Below are 27131 nucleotides of genomic sequence, written 5' to 3' on the forward strand. Positions count from 1 at the left end.
TCTTCCTCTCCTTCTGAAACAATGGGATTACGCCGGGTCTCTTTACGAACCGGCCTCCGATCCTTCTTAGCAGTTAAAGAGGAGTTAACCTCTGACCGAACTAACGCCTGCAGACACTTATAAAACAAAGGAGATTCTTCCGCAACTGTTCTGTCTATACAGGTCTGGCAAAATTTTTTATCCCACTCTGAGGGCAACCCCACTTTGCACAGAGCACACTATTTTTCTTTTTGGCCACCACCACTTTTTTAGGCTCAACCTGTAAATAGACCGTAATGCCAATTAGTAAAAAAGGAATCTAGGTCATAAGAGACCCCACTCACCCCTTCAGAGGTACCGAAGCAGGAGGGACAGCAAGCTCCTCAGATGGCTTGTCTTCCTCCATGATGCAGGCTCAGCCAGGTCGCAAACGGACGCTGGCAATTGGAAAATCGCGCTCCTGTCATAGGGCGCATACTGATGATGTCACCGCCGACGGCCTTCGCCGGTCACATGACAGCAGGAGCGCTATCCGGCACTCACTGCTGAAGCCCCTCCTCTTCCTCCCCCAGGCAGCCGGCGTCGGTCTTCGCGGCACCTCCACAGAGGCGCCGGCTTCTCCCAGTTCAAGCACACTGAATACTCCCTCCGGAGCTCAGCTGTGCCTCTGCACGGACCCCCAGCGCGCGTCGATGCCGCCAATTTTCCAGGGACCGCAGGTCAGTAGCGGAGCGCCACCAGGTAGAGGGATCCGAAGCATCCATGCTGCAGGCTTCCCACCAGAGACAGGAAACCACACTGAAGGGGAGGAGAGTGTCCGCCCTTTTTATTCTGCAGGTTTCCTGTCTCGGGGGGCGGATCTTCCCCTCTCTGGTGGTGCTGTCATGGGCGATAGGAAAAGATAATCTTCCCCCTACCTGGGGTTCGGCGTCATTGCTTATCTTTGGGTCTTTGGTCTTGGGGTTTAAAAAGGAAACCTCCGGATTTCTTAGGAAATTTATCCTTTTCCCTTCTGTCATACTGCCTACCCTTTTGCCTTTTACTTTGGTATCTACGAAAAAAAGGGGGGGCGTTGAGGAGCTGGAAAACCCCTCTTCTTGTCTGAGGCTTTCAAGTATATCGTCAAGGGAAGACCCAAAGAGCCTGTCACCCTCACAGGGGATGGAGCACAATCTAGCCTTTGAACCCTGATCAGCTTTCCAGGAATTCAGCCAAATAGCTCTTCTAGCCGCATTGGACATGGCGGATGATCTGGCTGAGAACCTAACTATATCCATGGAGGCATCGGCTAAAAAAAATAAAAAAAACGACAGCCTTAAAAAAAGGTAGGAAGGGAGGCCAAAACTTCTTCTCTTGGCTTCTTCTCACTGAGATGCTGCTCTAACTGTTCCAGCCAGATATGCAGTGACCTAGAAACCCATGATGCTGCAACCGCCGGTCTCAAGCAAGTAGAGGACGATTCCCAGGCCTTCTTTAAATAAAAATCCGCTTTTTTATCAAGAGGATCAGACAGGCTACCCAGGTCATCAAATGGTAGAGCAGACTTCTTGGCGATCTTCTCCACCGGAGCGTCAACTGTAGGGGCCTTGTCCCAACAGGCTGCTACTTTCTCATCAAAGGGATATTTTCTTTTAACGGAGCTTGGAATAAAAAACTTCCTATCAGGATTTTTCCATTCCTTTTTAATTAATGCCCGAACATTCTCGTGAATGGTAAAAACCCTCTGCTTCCTGGGACCTAACCCCTGAAAGGCAATATCTGCTGTAGACTTAGCCTGCTTCACCTCTTCTAGTTGCATGGTTGCTCTGACCGCTTTGAGGTTTTGGGTATCTTCGGGCGAGAAATAGGAACCCCCTGTTTCTTCCTCTGCTGACGAAGTAGCGTCATTAGAGAGTAACTGGCCTGCTTCTCTTTCCTCCACGTCAGAATGGACTATATCCGAATCCCTAATCTCCGGAGATTTTTCCGGAGACCGTGGGCGATTCTTACTCAAGGATTTTAAGAAGGCTTTGACCTCAGATCTTATTAAAGATCTCATTCTTTGAAAGGCTCTGGGATTCCTCCGCCACCAACTTATCAATACATAGGGTGCATAACGGCTTAGAATAGGAGGATGCTAGGGGGGCCTTACATCCTGCACACTCCTTATGCTTCGTTTTAGAGGCCGCTTTTTTGGGGGGGGGGGGGGGGTCTTTGTCACCTACACAAATCAAGCAGATAACACCCCATTAATAAAGAAAAAGATACATCTCACCAATGATCTTTTAGCCCCCACTCCTCAGGACTGGTACCAGACTAGCGGGCCTTGAGGGTTCCAGGGGTTCGACGCGTCCATCTACAGGCTCTGACATCTTGCCGGAAACAAAGAGCCTCTTCCAGCTGGCTGATGTGGCACACAGTGTGGTGCTGGTTCCCCCCCCCCCCTTGCCCCATTTATATTTTAAAAGACGCGCCAGGGCACACACCGGCGCTTTCCCCAACTTCCGGGTCAAGCCCATGCGCAGACGCCCCCTCCGACAGGAAGACGGGCAACCCGGGAGCAAGGAGGGAAGCTGCCTGAACACGGCCACATCAGCTCCCTCGGGCCAGCGCCGGGATGTGGGGGGAAATAAGCCAGACTGTAGGCAGCAGTCCCGGAGAGCATATCGCCACCTGGGGGAGGCCACCCACTGGATAAGAACCTGGGCCTCGCCTCGGCTGCAGGTGAGAACCAACGTGAAGCTTCCCAGGGACTTCCTATCCGGAGGACAGGAAACCTGAACTGGTGCTTGGTGGGGGTGTGAACCTTTTATCAGGTTTCCTGTCCCGGATGGGAGGTCCCTGGTCGCATGGGGTGCAGTCATCGGTGAAGGGAAAATACCTTTTTACAATGTGAACTCAGTGCTGTACTGTGTAACAAACAGATTTCTTTTGCTGTTTCCATTATTTTTTAAGTTTTTGTTTTTAGTTTTGTTTCTGTTGGCAAGCACAGCACTGAGTTCACTACCCCTAGACACACTCCTGCTCTGGATGAACTAGAGACCCTCTTTCAATTTCAGAGACCTGCCGTATTACATCCTCAACCTGACTTCTGGCATAAGCTCTCTTTTGTAATCTATGGGCGATATTCATCATCCGTGCAGTTCCTTTTTCCACGTATTATCTCGCCCCTCGGTATGTTCACTATGGCAAGTTTCAGATAACAGGATGTGGCGTGCAGGGTCGTATTTCCTGCTAAGGGCTTTCTAAAGGTACATGTATGGATTTTTCCGGTGGAGGGGTCCCCCCTCAGGTGCAATTCCAAAAAAGAAATGTCCTGCATGTGATGGTGGACACTAAATGAAATGGTGTCCACACAGGAATTGATGTAGCAACCAAAAGCTGGTATGGCCGTCACATCACCCGTCCAAACCAGGATCAGGTCATCAATGTAATGGCCATACCACCTGATGCAAAGGTGATGACGGGAGATAAAACATATATGTATTCAGATTCCCTGTTAGTCAAAAAACCTGATTTAACCCCCAAATCCAAAATATTTTTCAATTCCCTCTGAAAAGAGGGGAGGGGGTTGTCACTAGGGGGGATATACACAGTGGTGTCACTTAGCATAGATTCAATTTGGGTCTTGTATAGACCACTATCTAATACGACAACTCCACCCCCCTTGTCAGGTTGTTTGATAACAATGTCATCCCTCAATTTCATGTCCTCCAAGGCCTTCATTTCATTTTTGGTTATATTGTTATTTTTAGTACCAGCTGTATTCAGATTAATTTGATCATGCAACAGGACTAGATCTCACTCTACCAACTCTTGGTACAGATCCAGTGCTGGGAATATGGATTGAATGGGATAAAAATCCAGAGATTTTTAGTGTGGAAATACAAAGACCTATTGTTCAAATCCAGATCACCCAGGACTGTGTTAGATTCCTGTAACTCACATGCATGCATCATTTCAAGAAAACTCATTGCCTGTATTGTGAGAACTAGTGTTATCATAAACAATAGAATTGCTCATGGTGTCACAGGGTGATCCGTGATCCCCATCTCCGCAAAAAAAAAAAAAAACATTGTAATCACCCACCTGGAATTGTCATCTGAAAGTGAGATCGCGGGCCAGCCTGTTGACATCCAGGGGCGTCCTATACAAATCAAATTGGCAGGTGGGAGAAGAAGTTAGACCTCTTTTAAGCACATTAATGATCTGATGATAAAATAGAAGCGGACAAGTTGATCACTTGATGTTTCCGACCCGCACTCTGTTTTTTTCTTGTGATTTCTTATTATCTCTGAACTCCATCAGCGATTGACTTTCATTACGTATAATTAAATCCATAAATTTTAAACATTCAGATAGGATTGCCTCCCACTCCTTTAAAAAAAGTATCCAAATATACAGTAGTATTTTTTTATTGAGTCTGAGCCCTCTAGGAATTATCCCTTTATCTGTGTACTTTTTTTTGTGAGGTAAGATCCCACCATGTACAGAGCTCTCTAGACATTAATTTCTCAAGCGAAGACATTGACACAGTTAGTTGTAAATTCTCCTGGATGGATGTATCAGGTCTATCATAAATGGCATTCATTCGCTGTAGACTGTCATCATCCTCTAGAGGACGCAGCGAAACATGTGCCATGACGTACCTTTATGAAAAAAAACGCCTATGCAGACAGGGGCAAGGAGTGCTCGCAGTCCTGACAGATTCAATAGAAGAAAATAAAGTTCAGCAGCTCTCACCTGCCCCACCTTCACCTGTGAGCACGGAGGACCCCTGTCAGGCCCGGGTAACGTATTGCAATATGGTTGAAGAAATCCAGCTCCACTTCGGTAATGGAAAAATTTATTTTTGCTTGCGGTAAAATCACATCCAGTTACAAAGTCATTGTCTACATGTTTCAGGGCGAGATAATACATGCAAGAAGGAACTGCACGGATGATGATAATATCGCCCATAGATTACACAAGAGAGCTTATGCCAGAAGTCAGGTTGAGGATGTAATACGGCGGGTGTCTGAAATTGAAAGAGGGTCTCTGGTTCATCCAGAGCAGGAGAGTGTGTTTAGGGGTAGTGAACTCAGTGCTGTGGTTGCCAACAGAAACAAAACTAAAAACTTAAATAATGGAAACAAATAAATATGTTTGTTACACAGTACAGCACTGAGTTCACACAGATCTGCCACATTGTAAAAAGGCATTTTCCTGTCCTGGCATACGATAGAGAATGGACGGACATAGTTGCAGATGGGGTTAAATGTGCAGCCAGAAGAGCACCCACTATAGCTAACTATGTCAGTCCTAGCCTGTATCGGGACAAGAAAAAATTGCAGCCTGTCTGGCTCACGACCAAAGGAAGCTATAGATGCGGACATTATAGGTGCATATGTTGCACCCACATGTCGATATCTAATACTTTTGTTTCAGCTTCAACTGGCAGGATTTTTCAAATGAAAACAGATCTTAATTGCAACACAACCTTTGCAGTTTATTTAATCACATGCAGAAAATGCAAACTGCAATATGTAGGTTGCACCACTAATGCCATAAAAACCAGAATACGCAGGCACATTTCCGATGTGCCCCACCATGGTAGTCGCAATATATCTGCAGCTAGTCTGCATTTTGCTGTCTGCCATGGTGGTGATACATCAGATCTAGTGGTACAGGATATAGAAAGGATGTTTTTTTTTGCCAAAAAGGGGGATTACAAAAGAAAATGATTAAATAGAGAAGAGAATCCTTTTGGATTTTCGCATTGAACACGCGGCAACCTGATGGTCTGAACAAACGTCTAGACCTTATCTTGAAACAATAAACTCATTATGTCATTGTTCCTGCACTTCATAGCCGTCCCTTAACCACTTAAGGACCACAGGTTTATACCCCCTAGTGACCAGGCCCTTTTTTACAAATCGGCACGTCACAACTTTAACTGTTTATTGCTCGGTCATGCATTTTGGCATTTTGATTGCTGTTGAGATTTTTCATTTTTCTGATATTAATCAAAATAGACAGCAATTTTTTCAAAAATAGTGTATTTTTAACTTTTTCTGTTAAAATTGTTCAAATATAATTACATTTCTATGCAAGTTTGTGTCAGAATTTATTGTGCTACATGTCTTTGATAAAAAAAAATCCAATAAGTGTATATTTATTGGTTTGCGCAAAAGTTATAGCGTTTACAAACTGTGGTACAAAAAGGTGAATTTCCGCATTTTGAAGCAGCTCTGACTTTCTGAGCACCTGTCATGTTTCTTGAGGTGCTAGAATGCCAGGATAGTATAAATTCCCACCAAATGACCCCATTTTAGAAAGAAGACACCTCAAAGTATTCGCAGAGGGGCATGGTGAGTTCATGTAGGATTTAAATTTTTTTCACAAGTTAGCGGAAAATGACAGACGAAAAAAAATAAAGTTTCCATTTCTGCTAACTTCTGGCAAAAAATAAAAATCTCCCACGGACTCACTATGCCCCTCAGTGAATACCTTGGGGTGTCTACTTTCCGAAATGGGGTCATTTGTGGGGTGTGTTTACTGTTCTGGCATTTTGGGCAGGGCTAAATTGTGAGCAACCCTGTAAAGCCTAAAGGTACTCGTTGGACTTTTGGCCCCTTTACGCACCTAGGCTGCGAAAAAGTGTCACATGTGGTATCGCCGTACTCAGAAGAAGTAGGGCAATGTGTTTTGGGGTGTATTTTTACATATACCCATGCTGGGTGAGAGAAATATCTCTGTAAATTGACAACTTTGTATTAATCTTTTTTTTTTTAAAGTTCTCATTTACAGAAATATTTATCACACACAGTATGGGTATATGTAAAAATACACCCCAAAATAGGGGGCGGAGCTAGCGCCAGATGGAGATGTTCGCATAGTTCACTGCTCTCCTAGGAGGTTCGTCCCCAACACCAGCTTTCTTCAGCATAACCGGGCGAGAATGGTGAAAATTGGAAACCCGAAACAAGGAGAACATTTTGCCACCCCTAAGGGCCAGATTCCTCCTGGGGATATGGAGAAATTTCTCAAGAAAGTGGCTGCAACAAGAGAAACTAAGATGGCGCCGACACCGCAGCCTAAAGAATTGAAGCGTGCACCCGTCCTCTGAGGGAGAAAGCGACGCGGAAGACATCCAGGTCAGTTCCGACTTACCGGTGACCAGAAAATATCTAGACCGGGCCCTGAATAGGGTTATGGAACCCATACTTCCTGAACTCTCGGCGTTCAGACAGGAGATACGGCATATTGGGGAAAGGGTCAAGACCCTGGAATCGCACCAAGCGGCATCCCTAAATCAAACCGGAGTGTCGGTCTCTCTCAGCCGATGCACAGCTCACCTAAATGAGCTTCACAATGCGCTCAAAGACCAGGAAAACAGAGGGCGCCGAAATAATTTTAGGTTCCGTGGGATACCAGAAGCGTTATTGCATGGTGATATAACTGCGGCCGAGCTTGCCATATGCGGCTCACTGCTGGGTCCCGATTTCCCGCAAGATGTTATCGAATGGGCACATAGAGCCCTCCGCCCTAAACCCAAAACATCCGAACCACCCAGAGATGTCATATGTAAGTTCTTAAACTTCCCAGTAAAGTCCGCCATCCTGGAAGCCGCACGAAACCACCCTGATTTGACCTATGAGGACTCTAAGCTGGAAATATACCAAGATTTAGCCCCCTCTACTCTGAAGAAACCTTTGACTGACTGGCTCCGGTCCAATAAAGTCCTGTACCGTTGGTCCTATCCCTTTGGGCTTGCATTCTCCTTTGCTGGAAAAAAGGTTCTCATCTCATCTTTTTCGGATTTATCAGCCACCTTTGATCTTCTGAAGGTCGATCCTATGCCGATTGAGAACTGGGAACTCTACCAAGACTTAGGTGACCTTCCGGAACTGCCTAAAGTGGTCCCTTTTGAAATATTACGTATCCCGAAGTCTTCCAGATCCAGGAAAAGAGGACTCCAGCTCACTCCCAGAAGCCTCTCTCAAGACCACTAGTCTGGACTGCACTGGTTCCTGATCATAATGGTTGAGCTTACTCTTTACAGTTTTACCTTTGCAGGTTTTTGGCTGTTGTGTTTATTAATAGGTTTAATAACAGGCATAGCGTTGGCGAATATCTGCCTGCCTAACCTTAGTTAGATTCACCCTCGCTGATAACCCATTAGCTCTTTTCAAGGTGTTATACGACCTCCCTATCGGTCACTAGACCACACTACCCCCATATGTATGATGCATATATAAGTATGCTTGTTCTTCCTTTGGTTGTTTTATTATGTTTTGTTCTATTTTCTTACCCTGTCTTTTTCCCAAGGTATGTGACACTCTCCCTAGCCATATGCGATCTTCTCTGCAACTCGGTTCCGATTTCTCACCTAAAGGCAGGATCTCATATTATTCTCACTCTTGGAGGATACACCACCGGCTTAGAGGTAACCCCACTCACACCTCATTAAATGGCTGATTTACACATTGCTTCATACAATGTTAAGGGCTTTCACTCCCCTTCCAAAAAGGAGTCAAATCTTTACAATTTTAAGAAAAGCTAAAGTCGAAGTGGTGTTCCTCCAAGAGACACACTATCGCTTCAATCACTATCCCAGAATGCAGTTCTCACTACTCTAACTGGTACCACTGTGGGGGCAATTCATCAGCATCAAGTGGGGTCAGTATAGGTTTTCGAAGGAAGATTCCATTTAAGCTTATTAACCAAGTATTAGACCCAGACGGAAGATATATATTGATTAAGGGCTACATAGGCCAACATACACTATTAATATATATGTTCCTAATTGAAACCAGTCCCAATGGTTAGCTAATATGGTCTCAATTATTAGCTTTTTTAAAGAAGGAATAGTGATAATGGGAGGGGACTTAAATGTTGCCCTATTCCCACAACTAGATGTATCCTCACACAAATCGACCCATTCCAGCAAATCTCTCAAAGCCATTAGGAATAATCTATGGAACCTTCACCTGGTAGATGCCTGGCGTTCTCACCATCCCAATACCCTCGACTATACCTTTTACTCTTCAGTACATGGCACATACCACCGTCTGGATTATTTGTTCATCTCTAAGGAACATCTTCACCTGTGTAGCAATGCCTCGATAGGCTCCATACACTTGTCAGACCACTCTCCTATATTCATTCAAATATTAGCTCCCACCAAAAATCCCTCGTGTTTTAACTGGCGACTAAATGACTCTCCTAGGCTCCCAGGATTCAGTAGACCAAATCTCTAAGCACATATCGGAATACTTCTCCATGAATAAATGCCCAGACATCTCCATTAATACCCTCTGGGACGCCCATAAGCCCGTTATTAGGGGTCACTTTATCAATATTGGGTCCCACCAAAAAAGATAAAAGTCATGGATGTAGTGCACAAAAAAAAAAAAGAATAGAGTCTCAAATCTTGTCATAAAACAAACCCCTCTGACTCTCACCTAAAAGAACTATCAGAATATAGAGCGAAACTTAAATCCCTCCTAACAACCAAAGCAGCTAAGTACTATGAGTACCCAGCACAAGTTTTTCACCCACGGGGATAAGGCCACTAAATTTATAATGAATAGGATTAAGGGGAGGAGTTCTACAAACTATGTCCACCAATTATCCTCGCCTGAAGGTGAACCAATCTTCTCTGTTCATCAGATTGCTGCACAATTTCGCTCCTTCTACAACAACCTTTACAACCTTTCCCCCCCTGTGTCTCCAGATAGGCGGACCTCTGCCATACGAAACTTTCTGGACTCTTCTAAAAATCCCTTTATCCCCACTGATCAGAAACTAAAACTGGAAGCCCCTTTCACTCTAACGGAACTCAAGAATGCAATTCTCCAAATGCCCGCAGGAAAGAGTCCCGGCCCAGATGGCCTTCCAATCTCATATTATAAAACTTTCCAGGAACTCCTTCTTCCCCATCTCTTAGATGTCTGCAATCATGATCTACACGGTTGCCCACTCTAGAGATATGACCGTAGCGCACATTTCACTAATACCTAAAGGGAAAGACCCGAAACACTGCGCCCATATCCCTCCTAAACAGACCTCAAGCTCCTGGCCAAAATGCTCTTCTTCCTCACCTTGTTCACGGGGATCAGGTTGTCTTTATCCGTACTAGAGAAGGCAAGGACAATACTGCCAGAGTGATAAATACCCTTTGTCATGCCAAGAGACTTTCTTCCCCTCTGCTTCTTAGTACAGATGCAGAGAAAGCATTTGATAGGGTCAATTGGCAATATCTAAAATATACTTTACAAAGATTCGGCCTTCCTGATCCCTTTGTGCAAGCAACTTTCGCCATGTATGAACAGGCGACGGCACGGGTACAAGTTAATGGAAATCTTTCTGTCCCATTCCCGATAAGTAACGGGACTAGACAAGGCTGCCCCCTCTCTCCTCTTCTATTTATCTTAGCACTAGAACCCTTTCTCGCCAATATAAGACGAGATGAGGAGATTTCAGGTCTATGTTTGGGAGGCAGGGAACAGAAAGTTGCAGCATTTGCTGATGTCCTAATGATGACGATTAACCCTAAAGTTTCCTTCCTTGCCACGAATTCAGAATCACCTAAACAACTTTAGCTTCAGACTTTAAAATTAATGCCAGCAAATCCTTGGTCCTCTGTTTGGGTGTATCCCAATCCACAAAGAACCAATTGATGGTGGATTCTCCATTTAACTTGTCCTCCTCTACAATCACGTATCTAGGAGTTAAAATAAGTCCCAGTATCCACAACCTTTTCTCACTTAATTACATCCCCCTAAGAACACACATTTTTAATGCTATTGATAATTTGGCTCAATCCAACCCAATACTATCTTGGTTTGGCCGCAAAAACCTCCTTGCTTCATTAATCCTTCCTCGCCTCACTTATTTACAACAAGTACTACCTATCCCGGTTCCTAAACACTATTATGACCCAAATCATTAAAAAGTTCAGAACCTTCATCTGGAGTGGTAAGAAGGCGAGACTGTCGTTCTCCCTACTCACTAAACCCAGACAAGCAGGGGGGATTGGTTTACCAAACCCTGAACTTTATGGCAGGGCCATCCTCCTCTCCCGAGCTACTGCATGGCTGCTTCCCACTCCGCCTTCCCACACAGTGGAAACAGAGGTGGATATATTAAAGAAATCTCCTAGAGCACTGCTCCTGGGTTCTCAATTGGTCTTCCCAGGCCAATTTTCCCATTACTCAATCATCAAAGCCACTTTAGAGGCTTGGAAGTGGTTTTCAACCTCACACTGGTCTATCCCCTTTCCTGACAGTGAAGGACATAATCGACACAGCGCCCCCCCCCCCCCCCCCCCATAAAAACTTTGACTTCCCAAGGGCTCAAGTCCTCCCTAACTTCTATTATTTCCCTGGCTCTTCCCTCTGGCAAGTGGATGGATCCTCAAGCTACAAATACTCTACTAAACCCCCACCCGTGCAATATTTTTTCTATTGCATATCTTAGAGCCAATCTGAAACATTATATTAGAATAGGTGACTTGACTCGTCCAATAGTTTGGTTTGAATCACTCATTTCTCATCATTCCACTCCTAAGTAACTCATTTCGCAGATATATAGCAAGCTGCGTTTTCCGCCCATGTTAGCCAAACCGTCCTTTGTGAGGTATTGGGAAAAGGACCTCAATGTTGTTCCGTTCAATTGCCTCCCCAGACTCCTAGGTTCCCCCCATGGGATCTCCCGCTGTGTCTGAATTCAGGAAAACAGCTACAAGATTCTCACCAGATGGTATAATACGCCTGATAAGACATCACTATACTCTGAATCTGCTTCGGACACTTGCTGGAGGTGCCTTGCGGAGAAAGGGACTTTCTTTCACATTTTGTGGACTTGCCCCCTCATCCATAAGTGGTGGAACGAGATTTTTGCTTTTGCTAATAAGATTTGTGGAACCTCTATACCTCCGTCCCCACAGCTGGCCCTTTTATCCCTCGTTTTAGATGAGCCTAAGGTAAAACCGCCGTTTGTTTTTACTCAAATGCTAATGGCCGCCCGCCTCCTGCTCCCTAAGTATTGGCTACAACCCCAAGTTCCAAACATGGAACAGTGGATCCAAAAAATGGACCAACTTCATAGGTTTGAAGAACTTTCATCTTGGGAAATGCGCTCTCACGGGGTCTTTCTAAAAAAATGGCTCCCCTGGTCAAAATTCAGAACCCCCCAAAGCATGTCAGACTCTCAATCACTCTCCATTGACTCCTAATCAGTGGTAGTAACTCCTTTATAGCCTGACGCTATTTTATCGACCCTTCTTTGTTTGCCTCTAAGGTTGGGATAGGACTTAGATTACCAAACTTCCATACACAGAGTGGTAGACTTGCACTCTATCCAATCTGCATTTTGACCAAGGGTTTTTGTCGTAACACATGCTTCCATGTATGTATGCTTTTACTTTAGGATGCATTGACTATTGATTACCATCATACTCATGTCCTTTCCTTATTTTGATCATGTAAAGCATTAACTGTCAATATGTGAGTATCAAACCTATACTGTACCCTTTGCTTATTCGCTATGTACCTATTTTTGTCATTAGTCAGGCCTGTGTGCCTATGCCTTGGTACCCTGTTACCCTTTGTTTAATGTTGGAAATTCCAATAAAATATAAAAAAAATTAAAAATACACCCCAAAATTCATTGCCCTACTTCTGAGTATGGCGATACCACATGTGACACTTTTTTGCAGCCTAGGTGCACAAAGGGGCCCAAATTCCAATGAGTACCTTTAGGATTTCACAGGGCATTTTGATTCCAAACTACAGTCGTGGCCAAAAGTTTTGAGAATTACATAAATATTGGAAATTGGAAAAGTTGCTGCTTAAGTTTTTATAATAGCAGTCTGCATATACTCCAGAATGTTATGAAGAGTGATCAGATGAATTTTTAATCCAAAAAAAAAAATAAAAATCTTTCCACTGCATTTCATTGCTGTCATTAAAGGACCTGCTGAGATCATTTCAGTAATCGTCTTGTTAACTCAGGTGAGAATTTTGATGAGCACAAGGCTGGAGATCATTATGTCAGGCTGATTGGGTTAAAATGGCAGACTTTACCTGTTAAAAGGAGGGTGATGCTTGAAATCATTGTTCTTCCATTGTTAACCATGGTGACCTGCAAAGAAACGCGTGCAGCCATCATTGTGTTGCATAAAAATGGCTTCACAGGCAAGGATATTGTGGCTACTAAGATTGCATCTCAATTAACAATTTATAGGATCATCAAGAACTTCAAGGAAAGAGGTTCAATTCTTGTTAAGAAAGCTTCAAGGCATCCAAGAAAGTCCAGCAAGTGCCAGGATAGTCTCCTAAAGAGGATTCAGCTGCGGGATCTGAGTGCCACCAGTGCAGAGCTTGCTCAGGAATGGCAGCAGGCAGGTGTGTGCACATCTGCACGCACAGTGAGGCGAAGACTTTTGGAAGATGGCCTGGTGTCAAGAAGGGCAGCAAAGAAGCCACTTCTCTCCAAAAAAAAGATTGATCTTCTGCAGGGGGGCGTGGCTTGCAGCCGAACAGAGAGGAAGCGCCTTGCTTGAGCTCCTGCGACCCAGAGCAAATCCTGAGACATCCTGATCGCTGCTAACTTTACAGACCCTGGAGAAGTTCTCAGTCGGATTGACACCACATCTAGGATCATTTTGAATACTTTTGGAACTTTTTTAGTTGTCTAAAGCCGTCTTTTCATCTGCGGCCTAGACGGATAACAGAAGCCTGACGCCATTGCTACAGATGGCCGATAGACGCTTTGCGCCAAGCCTTCTGTAACAATATAAAGAAGAAGATCCTTACAGGAGGGGAGACTTTATGCCGGTAAGAAACTTAACTTACCGTTAAGCAGCCCAGACTATACAGTGCTCCGTAGTACAGCTAGGGGCAGAGGATATCTCCCTGGGCAATCAGCGCGGCAGACAGTCTCTGGCAGACGGCCGTTTCTATTTGTTCTCCCTCTCCCATCTTCTTTAATCAAGGGGCCGACAGTCTTAGCTGAAACCAGCAGGCATCGCTATCCTATACCACCAGATTGGATCGCAACACGGTCCGTGTATGTAAAAGACGAGACACGGCAGTGCTTTGGAGCTAGCGCTCCACGATCACTCCTGCAGTGCTACAACGCAAAGGACTTCTTGGAGACTCGGTAATAAATAATCTGATCCACCAGACAGATTTAATTTATAACTAGGACATACAAATTCAGTTTTAATTCGCCCGGACCTTCCATCCTCCTTTGCAGCCACTTCCTCCCATTCCCCAGCAGCAAGTCCTTCCCCATTGGCATCTTTAAGAAGTAGGTTACCTACAATTTTTACTTGGATCTTCTGCAGAAGATCCACATATATTACACCTCTTGAATTTAAAGGGCCAGTGACCCAATTTCTCTTCACAAACATACGTCTAAGGTAAAAAGAAGAGGTCAGCAGGCAGCAAGATATGTGAAGGAATTGTTTTTTCAAGAAAGCTACTAGTTCATCACAGCTTGGTTGTACAGAAGAACCTACATATTTGTGCACCACAGCTTGGGAATACAGATATGCCTTAATAACTGCTCTTGTCAATGACAGACACAGGTGACATCCATCTTTATAGTTGGTCTCTAAGCTATTTGCACCTATGGTAAAGATAGGAAAATACAAAGGCACCAGCCAGGATTACCAAGGTCAATCTAAATCCTCACACTTGTCCCAAACTGGCCTAGACAAATTTGTAATGAGGAAATCACAAGGAAATACAAGAGCTCAGAGCTCTACGCCAAAAGGTGCATCATCAAAGCACACAGTGAGATCACAAGATGGGGACAGTGACAATGAAGAGGCAGCAGAACTAATGTCAGAGCTTCCACTGTCCAGGTCCTTTATTTCTAGAGCACTATCAGATGCTCTAAATCCAGTTTTGGAGGACTTATCCGAAATTAAAAGAGAAATGAGACAGATTGGCAGCAGAGTTGAAATATTAGAAACCAACCAAACAGCTTTCTCTAACTATACCAGACAAGCTTCTGACACTCTCTCAAAATATCAACAGCATATAAATTATCTCCATGACTACATTGAAGACCAAGATAATAGGGGCAGGAGGAATAATATCCGCTTTAGAGGAATACCTGAAACCGTAGCTAATGAAGCTGTTCCAAAAGCTGTTAATGAATTGCAAATTTCTTCATTGGATAATATCACACAAGATCCCATAATTCTAGAAAGAGCTCACAAGGCACTTTGCCCAAAGCCAAAGCCAGGTGAACCCCCAAGAGATGTAATATGCAAATTGCTGAATTTCACACAGAAAGAAGCTATTATGAAAAAAGCAAGAGAAATGGAGCGCATTGAGTATGAAGATTCCACAATTCTACTTTTTCAGGATCTAGCTCCCGCCACATTAAACAAGAGGCGCATATTAAAGCCCCTAACGGATCATCTCAGGCACAAGAAAATTGCCTTCCGTTGGCTATTCCCCTTTGGTATTCTAATAACATGGAGAGAAAGAAAATACATTATCAGAACACAGAAAGATCTACCAGAGGTCCTCACTGCTCTTGGAATAGAGGACTTGGACATACAAGATTGGTCTATAGCTACAGAGGTCCTTATTCCGTCTGTGATCCCACACCCTTCCACCTGGGAGACCGTGTTGTCCAGCAAAGCCTTAAAGAATAAGACAAGACAAGGGAAGATGACACCGAGGCGTCTTATTACCGAGGATGATTGAAGACTTTCTTCTCTACAAGCCTTTTCTTTTACCCAGTTACCCTCATGCTAGATGTTTATAAGACAATAACTCTCCCCATCTTCTTTCCGTAGTGAAGATGGACAACTGTAGGCTCCTCCGGCTTGTGAGACGTGAGGGCCCCCCCCTCTCACTTACCCCCCCAATATCTTTGCCTAGTAAGGCAAGTTATTTTCTGGGGTGGGATGCCCTCGCTCCACAATCCGGCTTGATCCTCACCAGTAATTCAGAGTTTGATATATCCAATATCACTGTTACACTTATAGTTTGAACTAAGTATAGTATCATTATAACTGTCACCTGTGTCATACGTCACATGTATGACCAAACTATCTAAACCTACTTTGTTACAGTTTTACATATTATGGTCCTCAATAAGGTCCCGTATATCGTTTTTTATTTTTATTCAGCATCTCCTAATTGCCTTCACTCTTATGGCTATGTTGTTAAATTCACTATGTCAAGTTAATCTGTGTTATGTTTTCTATCTATTTAGAATGACCATCACCCCCCCCCCCCCCCTCCCACCTCTCCTTTCCAAAAGGTACCTTTAAAGGAAAATGGACACAGTGCTGTCCTCCCTGGGAACATACACGCAGTGAGTAATTCTCCCATGCGACATCACCCACCTCATGGCAGAACTTAAAATTGTCACCTACAACGTTAGAGGCTTTAAATCCCCAGTTAAAAGGAGCCAAATTCTTAACCAACTTAATAAAGAAGGAGCCAACATAATTCTGCTACAAGAAACACACTTTAAACATGAGAGCTCCGGATCTAGCCAGAAATAAATATAACCTCTGGTATCATAGCACATCCACCTCTTCCAGTAAGTCAGGCACAAGTATAGGGATACATAAGAACACAGATTTCCAACACATCAACACCATGTCAGACACAGAGGGGAGATTTATTATGGTCAAAGGAAAAATTAACACCCACCTTTACACTCTTGTGAACATTTACGCTCCTAATAGTGCCCATAAAAAATGGTTTGATAAATTTTGGCTAGATTTTGAGTCCTTCAGGGAAGGGTTAGTAATAGTAGTAGGCGATTTTAATTTATCCCTAAATCCCCGATTAGACTCATCAGGAAAATCAACAGTTCCGAATAAAACTTTAAACAGTATAAAAAGATCTTTGAACAAAAGTTCCCTAGTGGACGTCTGGAGAGCCCTCAACCCAAAAGAAGATTATACACACACACACACACACACACACACACACTTTTCCGCCCCTCATAATCCTTATCAGAGATTAGATTAAATCTGTTTCCCGGCCTCCAATCTACATCTTTGTCAAGAAATTAAAATTGGACCCATCATACACTCTGACCACGCGCCAGTGTTTCTCTCATTCAAACCTTTCAACACTCCTCCCAAGAGTTTCAGTTGGAGATTGAATGAGACGCTGCTTAGCTCAACAGATAAGAGTGGCCATTATTAAGAAAATTAAAGAATACTTTGAGCATAACAATCAAGGGGAGACCTCTCCGCAATTTGTGTGGGAAGCCCACAAAGCAGTAATAAGAGGCAAATTTATCTCTAGCTGTTAACTTAAAGAAATTGAGACAGAAAAAAACTGAAGAAATCCTCTCAAGGATCTCTAACCTAGAATGCGCACACAAGCGACATAGAGGTGAAGATACTTTAGAGGAACTTAATACTACCAGAGAAGAATTAAAAGCTCACCTTAATGCACAATCAGCAAAAATATATATGGCCTCAAAACAAAAATTCTTTGCTCATGGCAATAGACCTACTAAATTTATGCTAGCCCTGCTACGTCAGCGTAAACGCAAATCCAGAATCCCCTTTATTAAATCTAGTGATAAGCGACTGTTCAGAGATGATGAGTCGATTGCTCAGGCTTTCCATGACTTCTATTCAGATCTCTACAAAATCAACCAGTCAGACTCAGAGGAGGTTAAAACAAGCAGGACTGCTTCGTCCCATGAGTTCCTTCAAAATTTAAACCTCCCATCTATTAACATAAACCAAGCAAGTCGTTTGTGTGCACCAATATCTGAAGAAGAAGTCTTGGAAACACTCAAAGCTATTGCCAAAGGAAAGTCCCCCGGCCCAGATGGCCTCCCTGCTCTCTACTACTCAACATTTAAAGATATACTAGTTCCCCATCTAACCCAATTATATAATCCAGCATTAAAAGGAACTCCCTTTACCACTCAAACCTTAAGTGCTCATATAACTTTGATACCAAAACCGCAAAAAGACCCATCACTCTGCTCTAGTTATAGGCCTATCTCCTTATTAAATCTGGATCTTAAAATATATGCCAGAATCCTGTCAGCTAGGATAAAACCCCTACTTCAAGACTTGATTCACCCTGACCAATCAGGTTTTGTGCCAGGCAGGGAAGGGAAAGATAGCTTATATAAAATCATTAACGCCATGGTTTTGGCCAAAAAACGTAATTTTCCAATTGTACTGCTCGGGACAGACGCGGAAAAAGCGTTTGATAGAGTGGCTTGGCCTTCATCATTAAACGTTACGCACCTTTGGCTTTCCAGACCAATTTATACAGGCGATTTTTTCAATGTACGTTTCTCCTACAGCCTATGTAAAAGCAAACGATACCCTGTCCCGGGCAGTGCATATTGGCAATGGCACGAGGCAAGGTTGCCCGCTATCCCCCATCTTATTCATCTTGTCAATAGAACCCTTATTACAATCTATAAGACAGAATCCCGAAATTAAAGGCCTAAAATGTGGTGACCTGGAGATAAAACAAGCGGCGTACGCGGATGACCTCCTTTTGGTCGTCTCAAATCCCAAACAAGCCTTTAGTCACATCATAAACATCTTTGAGAGGTTCGGTAAGATTTCAAATTTCAAAATTAATATCACCAAGTCACAGGCAATGGGCATAAACTTCTCCACCAAAGCTCTAATGCATTTAGAAAACAATTCAGCCTTCCAATGGACTAGAAGTTCCCTGAAATTTTTGGGAGTCAACATTCCCCCAGATCTTAATAAACTTTACAAATTAAACTACTTACCTCTACTAAACTCCATTCCAAGTTTGATGGCCTCTTGGTCTCCCACTTTTCTTTCATGGTTAGGCCGGAAAAATATGTTCAACTCCTTAATTCTACCCAAACTCACTTATCTCATTCAGGCTATACCAATTGAACTCCCAAAGCACTTGAGTCCTTTCGGAAAACCTGCTCGAAATATATCTGGGATAAAGTGAAACCAAGAATCTCACACAAAATCCTCCAGCTACCCCCCACTAAAGGAGGTATAGGCCTACCATCACTAGATAGATATGTATCAACTGTTCACCTCACCCGTGTCATTGACTGGGTGAGACGCCCGAAACAAACTCTGGATCCAGTTAGAGGAAGAAATAACTGGATACCCTTTAAAAAGCATTGTATTCACTAACCCACTCACAGCACCTACCATCAATAAGGATAATTTGTTAGTTCACGCATCAATGTCTATTTGGAAACTAAAACCCATAAGAAACCTTTGCTCAAAATACCCCTCACATCTGTTAAGTATTGGAGACTATCTCCTGACAATGGGAGAAGGCTTTAAATCTTTACCATCACAAGTAAGAAACAATAATACTCCACCTGCAGATCTGCTGGACCCAGATGGGAGCATCCCAGATCTAAAGACCTTAGGAGAGAAGCTAAAGGGACCCCACAACTCAATGGGCTACATTATAACCTTATTGTTAAAGCGCTCAAGAAGGTAATGTCATTAGATGGCCAAACAAGAGAACCCTCCTGGTTTGAGAAACTAATTACCTTAACCCAGACCCCTAAAAAACTCATACATAACATAAATCAGAATCTCCTTTTGGAAGAAATTCCGAGCTCATTATACTTTTGAGGGAATGGGAAAGGGACTTAAATGTTAAGTTCACCTGGAGATAACATCAGATTGATACTAGCGTCACCAAAATGGTCCTCGAGATGTGTAAATATTCAAGAAAACACCTACAAGGTAATCTCCAGATGGTATCTTACCCCGGTCAGATTGAGTCAGATGTATAGCAACTCGACAGATAATTGCTGGAGATGCCTAAAAGATAGAGGCACCTTCCTACATATTTGGTGGACCTGCCCTATAATAAAATCGTTCTGGTCACAGATCTTCGACTATATCAATTGTATACTAGAGAAAAAGCAGCTGGGAATTCACACCAAACCAGAAATAGCACTCTTAAACTTACTTCCACATGACCTAACCTCCTATGAAAAAAAGTCTACTAAGAATCCTTCTTGCGGCAGCCAGACTGCTTATAGCAGCCAACTGGAAAACACAAGGGAATTTACCCAGCACTCAATGGTTAGGAAAAGTAACCTCGATTTCCAGATTAGAATTATCACATTGGGAACTGAGGACTCACAACAAATACACAAAAATCTGGTCCCCCTGGGTAAAATGGATATCTTCTAGAAACATCACACAGTTGGTTACCACTGGTTAACACAGAAACGGTAAACTTCAATCACAGAGTCACCTAACATGGAGTTGTGGGTTACTCCTCCTCAACATATTAAGTAACTAGCACTTCCATACTAGTGCTTAATGGTACCTTCCTCCTCCTCCTCTTTTCCCCTCCCTCCGCTTCCCTCCACCACCTTCTTCCACAACCCTGCATCCTTATTTCCCCTCCCCACCTTTTTGTCTTGTTTTTACGTTGATCTAATTTTATTCAAAGTTTCTCCTACAGCAGGCACAACCCCTTGAGTAACATCCAGCGAAGTGGCTTTCCCGGGCCCAATGCGCGGCGCCTTTTTATGAGCCTCAAAACGGTGAACCCATGTGAGAGATGGGGACACATGTCTGGAAACAGAGCGGCGCAGTGCAGGGGGCAAAGGAATTTTACTCATTTAGACACAATATGAACACAAACATGAGGACTTTATTATTCGGATCCAAGCACAGTGATAGGTCTGGGAGACAAGTATCCCCTTTTGTTGCGGTAGTTCCTTTTTCTTTGCTGATACTATCTTCATGGGCATACAAGTCCCTGGTAAATATCATTGTTTGTACCTCATGCATAATTAACTGTTTTTTACATTTGTGCACTACCGCGCTGATATTCTTTGCCGATATTTTTTTGTGTATTGCCGATATGTCCTGTGACTTGTTTTCTGTAATTTCCCTTCTCTTTGAAAATCAATAAAAAGAATTTGAAAAAGAAAAAAAAAAAGATTGATTTTCTGCAGAAAATATGGTGAATTGACTGCTGAGAACTGGGGCAAAGTCATATTCTCCGATGAAGCCTCTTTCCGATTGTTTGGGGCATCAGGAAAAAGGCATCAGAAGAAAAGGTGAGCGCTACAATCAGTCCTGTGTCATTTCAACAGTAAAGCATCCTGAGACCATTCATGTGTGGGGTTGCTTCTTATCCAAGGGAGTAGGCTCACTCACAATTTTGCCCAAAAACACAGCCATAAATAAAGAATGGTACCAAAACACCCTCCAACAGCAACTTTTCCAACAATTCAACAACAGTTTGGTGACGAACAATGCATTTTCCAGCACAATGGAGCACCATGCCACAAGGCAAAAGTGATAACTAAGTGGCTCGGGGACTAAAACGTTGACATTTTGGGTCCATGGCCTGGAAACTCCCCAGATCTTAATCCCATTGAGAACTTGTGGTCAATCCTCAAGAGGCGGGTGGACAAAAGAAAACCCACTAATTCTGACAAACTCCAAGTATTATTATTCTTTACGGTAAGAGCAGTGAGACTATGGAACTCTCTGCCTGAGGAGGTGGTGATGGTGAGTACAATAAAGGAATTCAAGAAGGACCTGGATGTATTTCTGGAGCGTAATATTACAGGCTATAGCTACTAGAGAGATCGTTGATCCAGGGATTTATTCTGATTGCCTGATTAGGGGAATAAAAATTCCTTCCCGACTCCAAAGTGAGGAAAATTGGCTTCTACCTCACAGGGTTTTTTGCCTTCCTCTGGATCAACTTGCAGGATGACAGGCCGAACTGGATGGACAAATGTCTTTTTTCGGCCTTATGTACTATATGTTACTATGTTATTATGAAAGAATGGGTTGCTATCAGTCAGGAATTGGCCCAGAAGTTGATTGAGAGCATGACCAGTCGAATTGCAGGAGGTCCTGAAAAAGAAGGGCCAACACTGCAAATACTGACTCTTTGCATAAATGTCATGTAATTGTCGATAAAAACCTTTGAAAACATATGAAGTGCGTGTAATTATATTTCACTACATCACAGAAACAACTGAAACAAAGATCTAAAAGCAGTTTAGCAGCAAACTTTGTGAAAACTAAAATTTGTGTCACTCAAAACTTTTGGCCACGACTGTACTTCACGCTTTAGGGCCCCTAAAATGCCAGGGCAGTATAAATACCCCACAAGTGACCCCATTTTGGAAATAAGACACCCAAGGTATTTTGTGAGGGGCATGGCGAGTTCATAGAAGATTTTTTTTTTTTTGCACAAGTTAGCGGAGAATTATTATTATTTTTTTTTTCTTACATTGTCTCATATTCCACTAACTTGTGACACAATAAAATTTTACATGAACTGTGGAAAGGCATCTGCCAGGACATAGGAGCTCCGCCCATCACCCAAACCCACTTCAGCTCTTATGCCCTGGCAAACCTGATTTCTCCATTCACATCAATCGATGTGGATGAATAAATCATTGCCAGAATTTATTTTTATACAAAGTGTTTGCCAAAGCATATGAACACCGCCCCTCAGCTCATAAGCCTCTGCAAACGTATCTTTTTTACTGCAGAGGAGAAATCTCGTCATGCAGCGTCGCATACACCGACTGTGTAATCTGTCAGAATGCATATCAGTGCTGCAGCTGGTTGAAATGATCTCTTCCTGGAATTTTAGGAAGGATCCCGTTCTCCCAGCCTTACTGTAGAGAACAAAATTATAGACAGCCAACTGAATTAAATAAACAGACACTTTTTTATTCCAGTGTCTGGTGCGGCAGGACACTAAATAGGGAGCCAACATCTGGTCATTGAAGTCCACCCCTCCCATGTTAAGGTTATAGTCGTGGACAGAGTGGTTTCTCAATGACTCCAGTTGCCCTTTCAATTTGTACTGTTGTGTCTGTGTGAATGGTGGACAGAAGGTAAACGTCCCTCTTGTCCCTCCACTTCACCGCGAGCAGTTCTTGGTCACACAAGGCAGCCCTCTCCCCCCGTGCAAGTCAGGTATAAACGAGCTGTTGGGGGGAAGCCCCGGCAACTAGGTCGCGCAGTGCCACAGCATTGAATTCCAACTATATGCAAGTGCTAAAAGACAATCTTGCAACTGCTCCCCAGGTAGTCAGGGCATCCGACCGGCTCCAATTTTGAGTCTTTTCCCTCATAGACCCTAAAATGATATGTATAGCCTGTGGCCCTTTCACAGAGCTTATACAATTTGACCCCATACCGGGCGCGCTTGCTGGGGATGTACTGTTTGATGTCAAGGCGCCCCGTAAAATGTACAAGGGACTCGTATATGCAAATGTTCTGATTGGGGGTATACACATCTGCAAACCTGGATGACAAATGGTCTATGAGGGGCCGAATTTTGTGGAGCTGGTCATAAGCAGGGTGGCCTCTTGGATGACAGGTTTTATTGTCAGTGAAATGCATAAAGCGCATGATGACCTCAACAAGTGTCCTGGACATAGCAGCAGAGAACATGGGCATGTAATGTATTGGGTCTTTTTTTTTGTTAGACCCATGCTGAGGATAAGGCCCAAAAATATTTTAAATTCTGAAAGGCTGGGCATATAAGCTTTCCGGATTGGTGGTTATATACTGTGTGGCGTAGCGGTTGGTTTCTGCCACAACAAAGTCAGAGATCCGTGGTGAAGAACAGCTAAAAAAAAGTCAATGGCTGATCCTAAATGAGCTGTCTCCACGCAAACTCCAGACTGGGCAGTGAAAGGGGGCAATACAGGTGCGGCGGAAGCAGGGGATTGTCAATTTGGGTTTGCCAGCACCTCTGGGAGACTAAGGGCTCTATGGGCCTGTGAACGTGGTGGCTGTGACGGGGGAGTTACTGCACGTGCCACCGTACCAGCTTGAACTGCCCTTCTGGTGCTTGCCACTTAACCAGGGAATATGGCAGTGCTGGTAGAAGGTCTAGGATGTTCAGCACTGCTGGTGTATGCCACACCATAAAAAAGATCAGCGCTAGCATCACTCTGCTGCAAATGAGGCTCATCACGCAGGGTATGCAGAACACTGACATGGGGTCGGGCACGCCTGACCATAGCAGGGACCTCAACCTCGTCATCTTCACTAGCGGTTAGAGTGCCACTGCTGTCTACAGGTTCATATTCTGAACCACTGGATTCAGCGAGTGAGGCGTCCCCATCGCTTTCATCCATCAGGGCCAGAATCCTGTAGGCCTCTTCAGCAGAATACCCCTTTGACATTTTGGGCTCACTATATTTAGGGGGTATTCCTCTGAGACTGCCCAGGAAAAAAAGAGCACACCTGCCTAGTAAAAAGGAGTAAAGCTGCGATCGCTAATAAAGATCCAGAAAGCTCAAAAGTGTATGTGTGTGTGTGTATATATAATATATATTACACATATACACATACTTTCACTGCGGTGGGGCGGCCTGAACGCAAGTGTGAGCACAAGATCAGGCCTGATCGGGCGAACACTGCGTTTTTTTGTAGAGCCCAAGGTGACCCTAATGTACTGATATAGATCTGATTGCGATCAGTCTTGATCACTTAGATAGTATATAGTACTAGTGCTGATTAGCGACAGCGATGATGCTAATCAGTAACTGTGGTGCGGTCGGCTGGGCGCTAACTACCTAACAAGTAGTTAAGTAACTGGCGGTGATAAGGGACCCTTACAGGGGGGTGATCAATGACAGGGGGGTGATCAGGGAGTCTATATGGGGTGATCAAGGGTTAATAAGTGGTTAATAAGTGACGGGGGGGGGGGTGTAATGTGTGTGTGGTGTTTGGTACTACTTACAGAGCTGCCTGTGTCCTCTGGTGGTCGATCCAAGTAAAAGGGACCACCAGAGGAACAGGTAGCAGGTATATCAGACGCCATTTACAAAATAGCGTCTGATATGCCTATTTGATTTGATATTTTAAAAATCTACAGCCTGCCAGCCAATGATCAGCGCTGGCAGGCTGTAGTTCAAGCTGTGAACTACAGCCTGCCAGCCAATGATCAGCGCTGGCAGGCTGTAGTTCAAGCTGTGAACTACAGCCTGCCAGCCAATGATCAGCGCTGGCAGGCTGTAGTTCAAGCTGTGAACTGCGCAATCCTGTGAACGCGTGCTCCTGTGAGCGTGCGTTCACAGGAAATCTCAGCTCTCACGAGATGACACCAATAGGCGTCTGAGACCTGAGAGCACTGCCGTCCGGACGCCTATCGGCGCTACCATGACGGCAAGCGGTTAAAAAAAAAAAAAAAAGTTAAAACTCAAAACTCTCTCCTTTAATCTTGTTTCCTATAGCCAGTGCATATGTTGTGCATTTTTGTATAGGCTTTTTCTGTTCATTGTGTGTTTGTTTTTTTTCCTCATGAGAAGTCTTGTTCATAGGTGTTGCATGTTTTAGAGGGTGTCTGCAGTCATGTGACCACAATCAGTGAAAACAGGTGCAGTCCCTCTATAAATACTGCCACTTTTTAATGTTGTATTGTGTCATGAGTAAGGGCGCAAATTGTCTTCAGTAGCCCGAAACATGTAGACAATGACTTTGTAACTAACTCAATGTGATTTTGCCGCAAGCAAAATACATTTTTCCTTTACCGAAGTGGAGCTGGATTTCTTCAACCATATTGCAAGACTGGAACAGTTGTCCAAACTGGCACAGCGAGCTCAGCTTTCTTGCCCAGCCTCCAGTGTCATGTCAGAGATGGTTTTCAGCATTGCAGAGAGCGTGATGACATCTAAACTGATCAAATTGTTCTCTGCCCGTGTCCAAAAGATCATTAGTCAAAATTAACAAAGTATGGATTTGGGAGGATTTGAGCTTGTTGCCGATGCCACATCTTGCCACTGTTGCTCTCTGCCTACTGGCTGCCTTGCCTACTATCATGTTGCCTGCCTACCATCATGTTCTGTAAGGCTGCTACTGCTATCACCCTCACGTCCATGCTGCCTTCATACTACTGCTGCTGCCTAACTTCCATCAGGTTTCATACGGCTGCCTCTATCTCTATCATGCCGCTGCCGCCATTATCCCACTGCTGCTGCCTGCCATCATTTCCCGTACGGCTGCTGCCATTGGCACTATCATGCCACTTCTGCTGCCGGCCTACCAACATCTTCCTTTACGGCCGCTGCTGTGTCCATCATACTGCTGCCACCTTCATGCCACTCCTGCGGCCTGCCTACCATCATATTTTGTATGACGACTAAGGAAAGCGGCTTCTTTGGGGTCCAAACTCAGAAGGGGCCTACTGATATACCTATATTTTATTTTTAGGGCCCCTCAACAGTATTATAAAACTAGACATTAAGCCCGTTACAATAACGGGCGCTAGAACAGTAGTGCATAAACATTAGTAGGAACAGTCTATATTAAATGGCAAGTTGAACTTGACCACACTGACTGGTGACTGAGACTGGTGGCCGAGACTGGCAGCTGTGCCTGAGACTGCTGGCACTGACTGCTGGTGCCGAGATTGCTGGTAGCGACTGGTGGGTCAGACTGCTGACAGGGGCTCCTCTCTATATGGCTGATAGCGCTGTGACTGACGAACAGAAATGGCGGCTGGGACTGACGAAATGGCAGAGGTGTGTTATTAGGGTTATTCCTGCAGTATAGAAATATTTTGCTAGATATAGTGCAGTGTATATATATAATATTTTTTTACTCTTTTTATGAGGCAAGGTAACCAAAAAAATGGCTGTTTTGGCAGTTTTTATTTGTTTTTCTACAATGTTCACCTGACAAAGAAGATAATGTGATATTTTTATAGAGCAGGTTGTTATGGACACAGTGATGCGTAATATGTGATTTTTTATTTATTTTAGTTTGCGCAATAAAAGCATTTATGAAAAAAAAAAATCATGTTTGTGTTTCCATTTTCTGAAAGCCATGTATTTTTTTTTGGGGGGGGGGGGGGGGGGTAGGGTATCATTTTTTGCGGGATAAGATGAAGGTTTGATTGCTTGGTATTACACTTTGTGATGTATGGTGATAAAAAAGATTTTTTGGCACATTTTTTTATGGTGTTCAACAGATGGGTTGGATTGCATGCTATTTTTATAGAGCAGGTCGTTATGGACATGATGATACCTAATATGTGCATTTTTTTTAAACTTTATTTTATTAAATAAAAGCATGTTTGAAAAAAAATAAAAAAAGTTTGTGTCTCCATTTTCTGAAAGCCAATTATTTTTTTATTTTTGGGACGATTGGCTTATATTTGGGACGATTTAATTGGTGCTAAATTTAGGAAGTGCGGTGG

At 43.7% G+C, this 27131-nt stretch overlaps 1 protein-coding gene across 8 annotated transcripts in view; it reads left to right on the top strand.

The window, feature by feature from the left end:
* PTPN3 (protein tyrosine phosphatase non-receptor type 3) overlaps positions 1-27131 on the top strand; it is a 1297151-nt gene that overhangs the window by 170386 nt on the left and 1099634 nt on the right. For 4 of the 8 annotated variants that reach the window (XM_044294788.1, XM_044294784.1, XM_044294785.1 and 1 more), the window contains one exon: positions 8269-8386. The exons of the other annotated variants lie outside the window; for them this stretch is intronic. In XM_044294788.1, coding sequence (XP_044150723.1) covers positions 8269-8386 — 118 coding nt within the window. The remainder of the gene's footprint in view (positions 1-8268; positions 8387-27131) is intronic. 8 annotated transcript variants of the gene reach the window in all.

Source organism: Bufo gargarizans, chromosome 5 (assembly GCF_014858855.1).
Source record: "Bufo gargarizans isolate SCDJY-AF-19 chromosome 5, ASM1485885v1, whole genome shotgun sequence".
Lineage (NCBI taxonomy): Eukaryota > Metazoa > Chordata > Amphibia > Anura > Bufonidae > Bufo > Bufo gargarizans.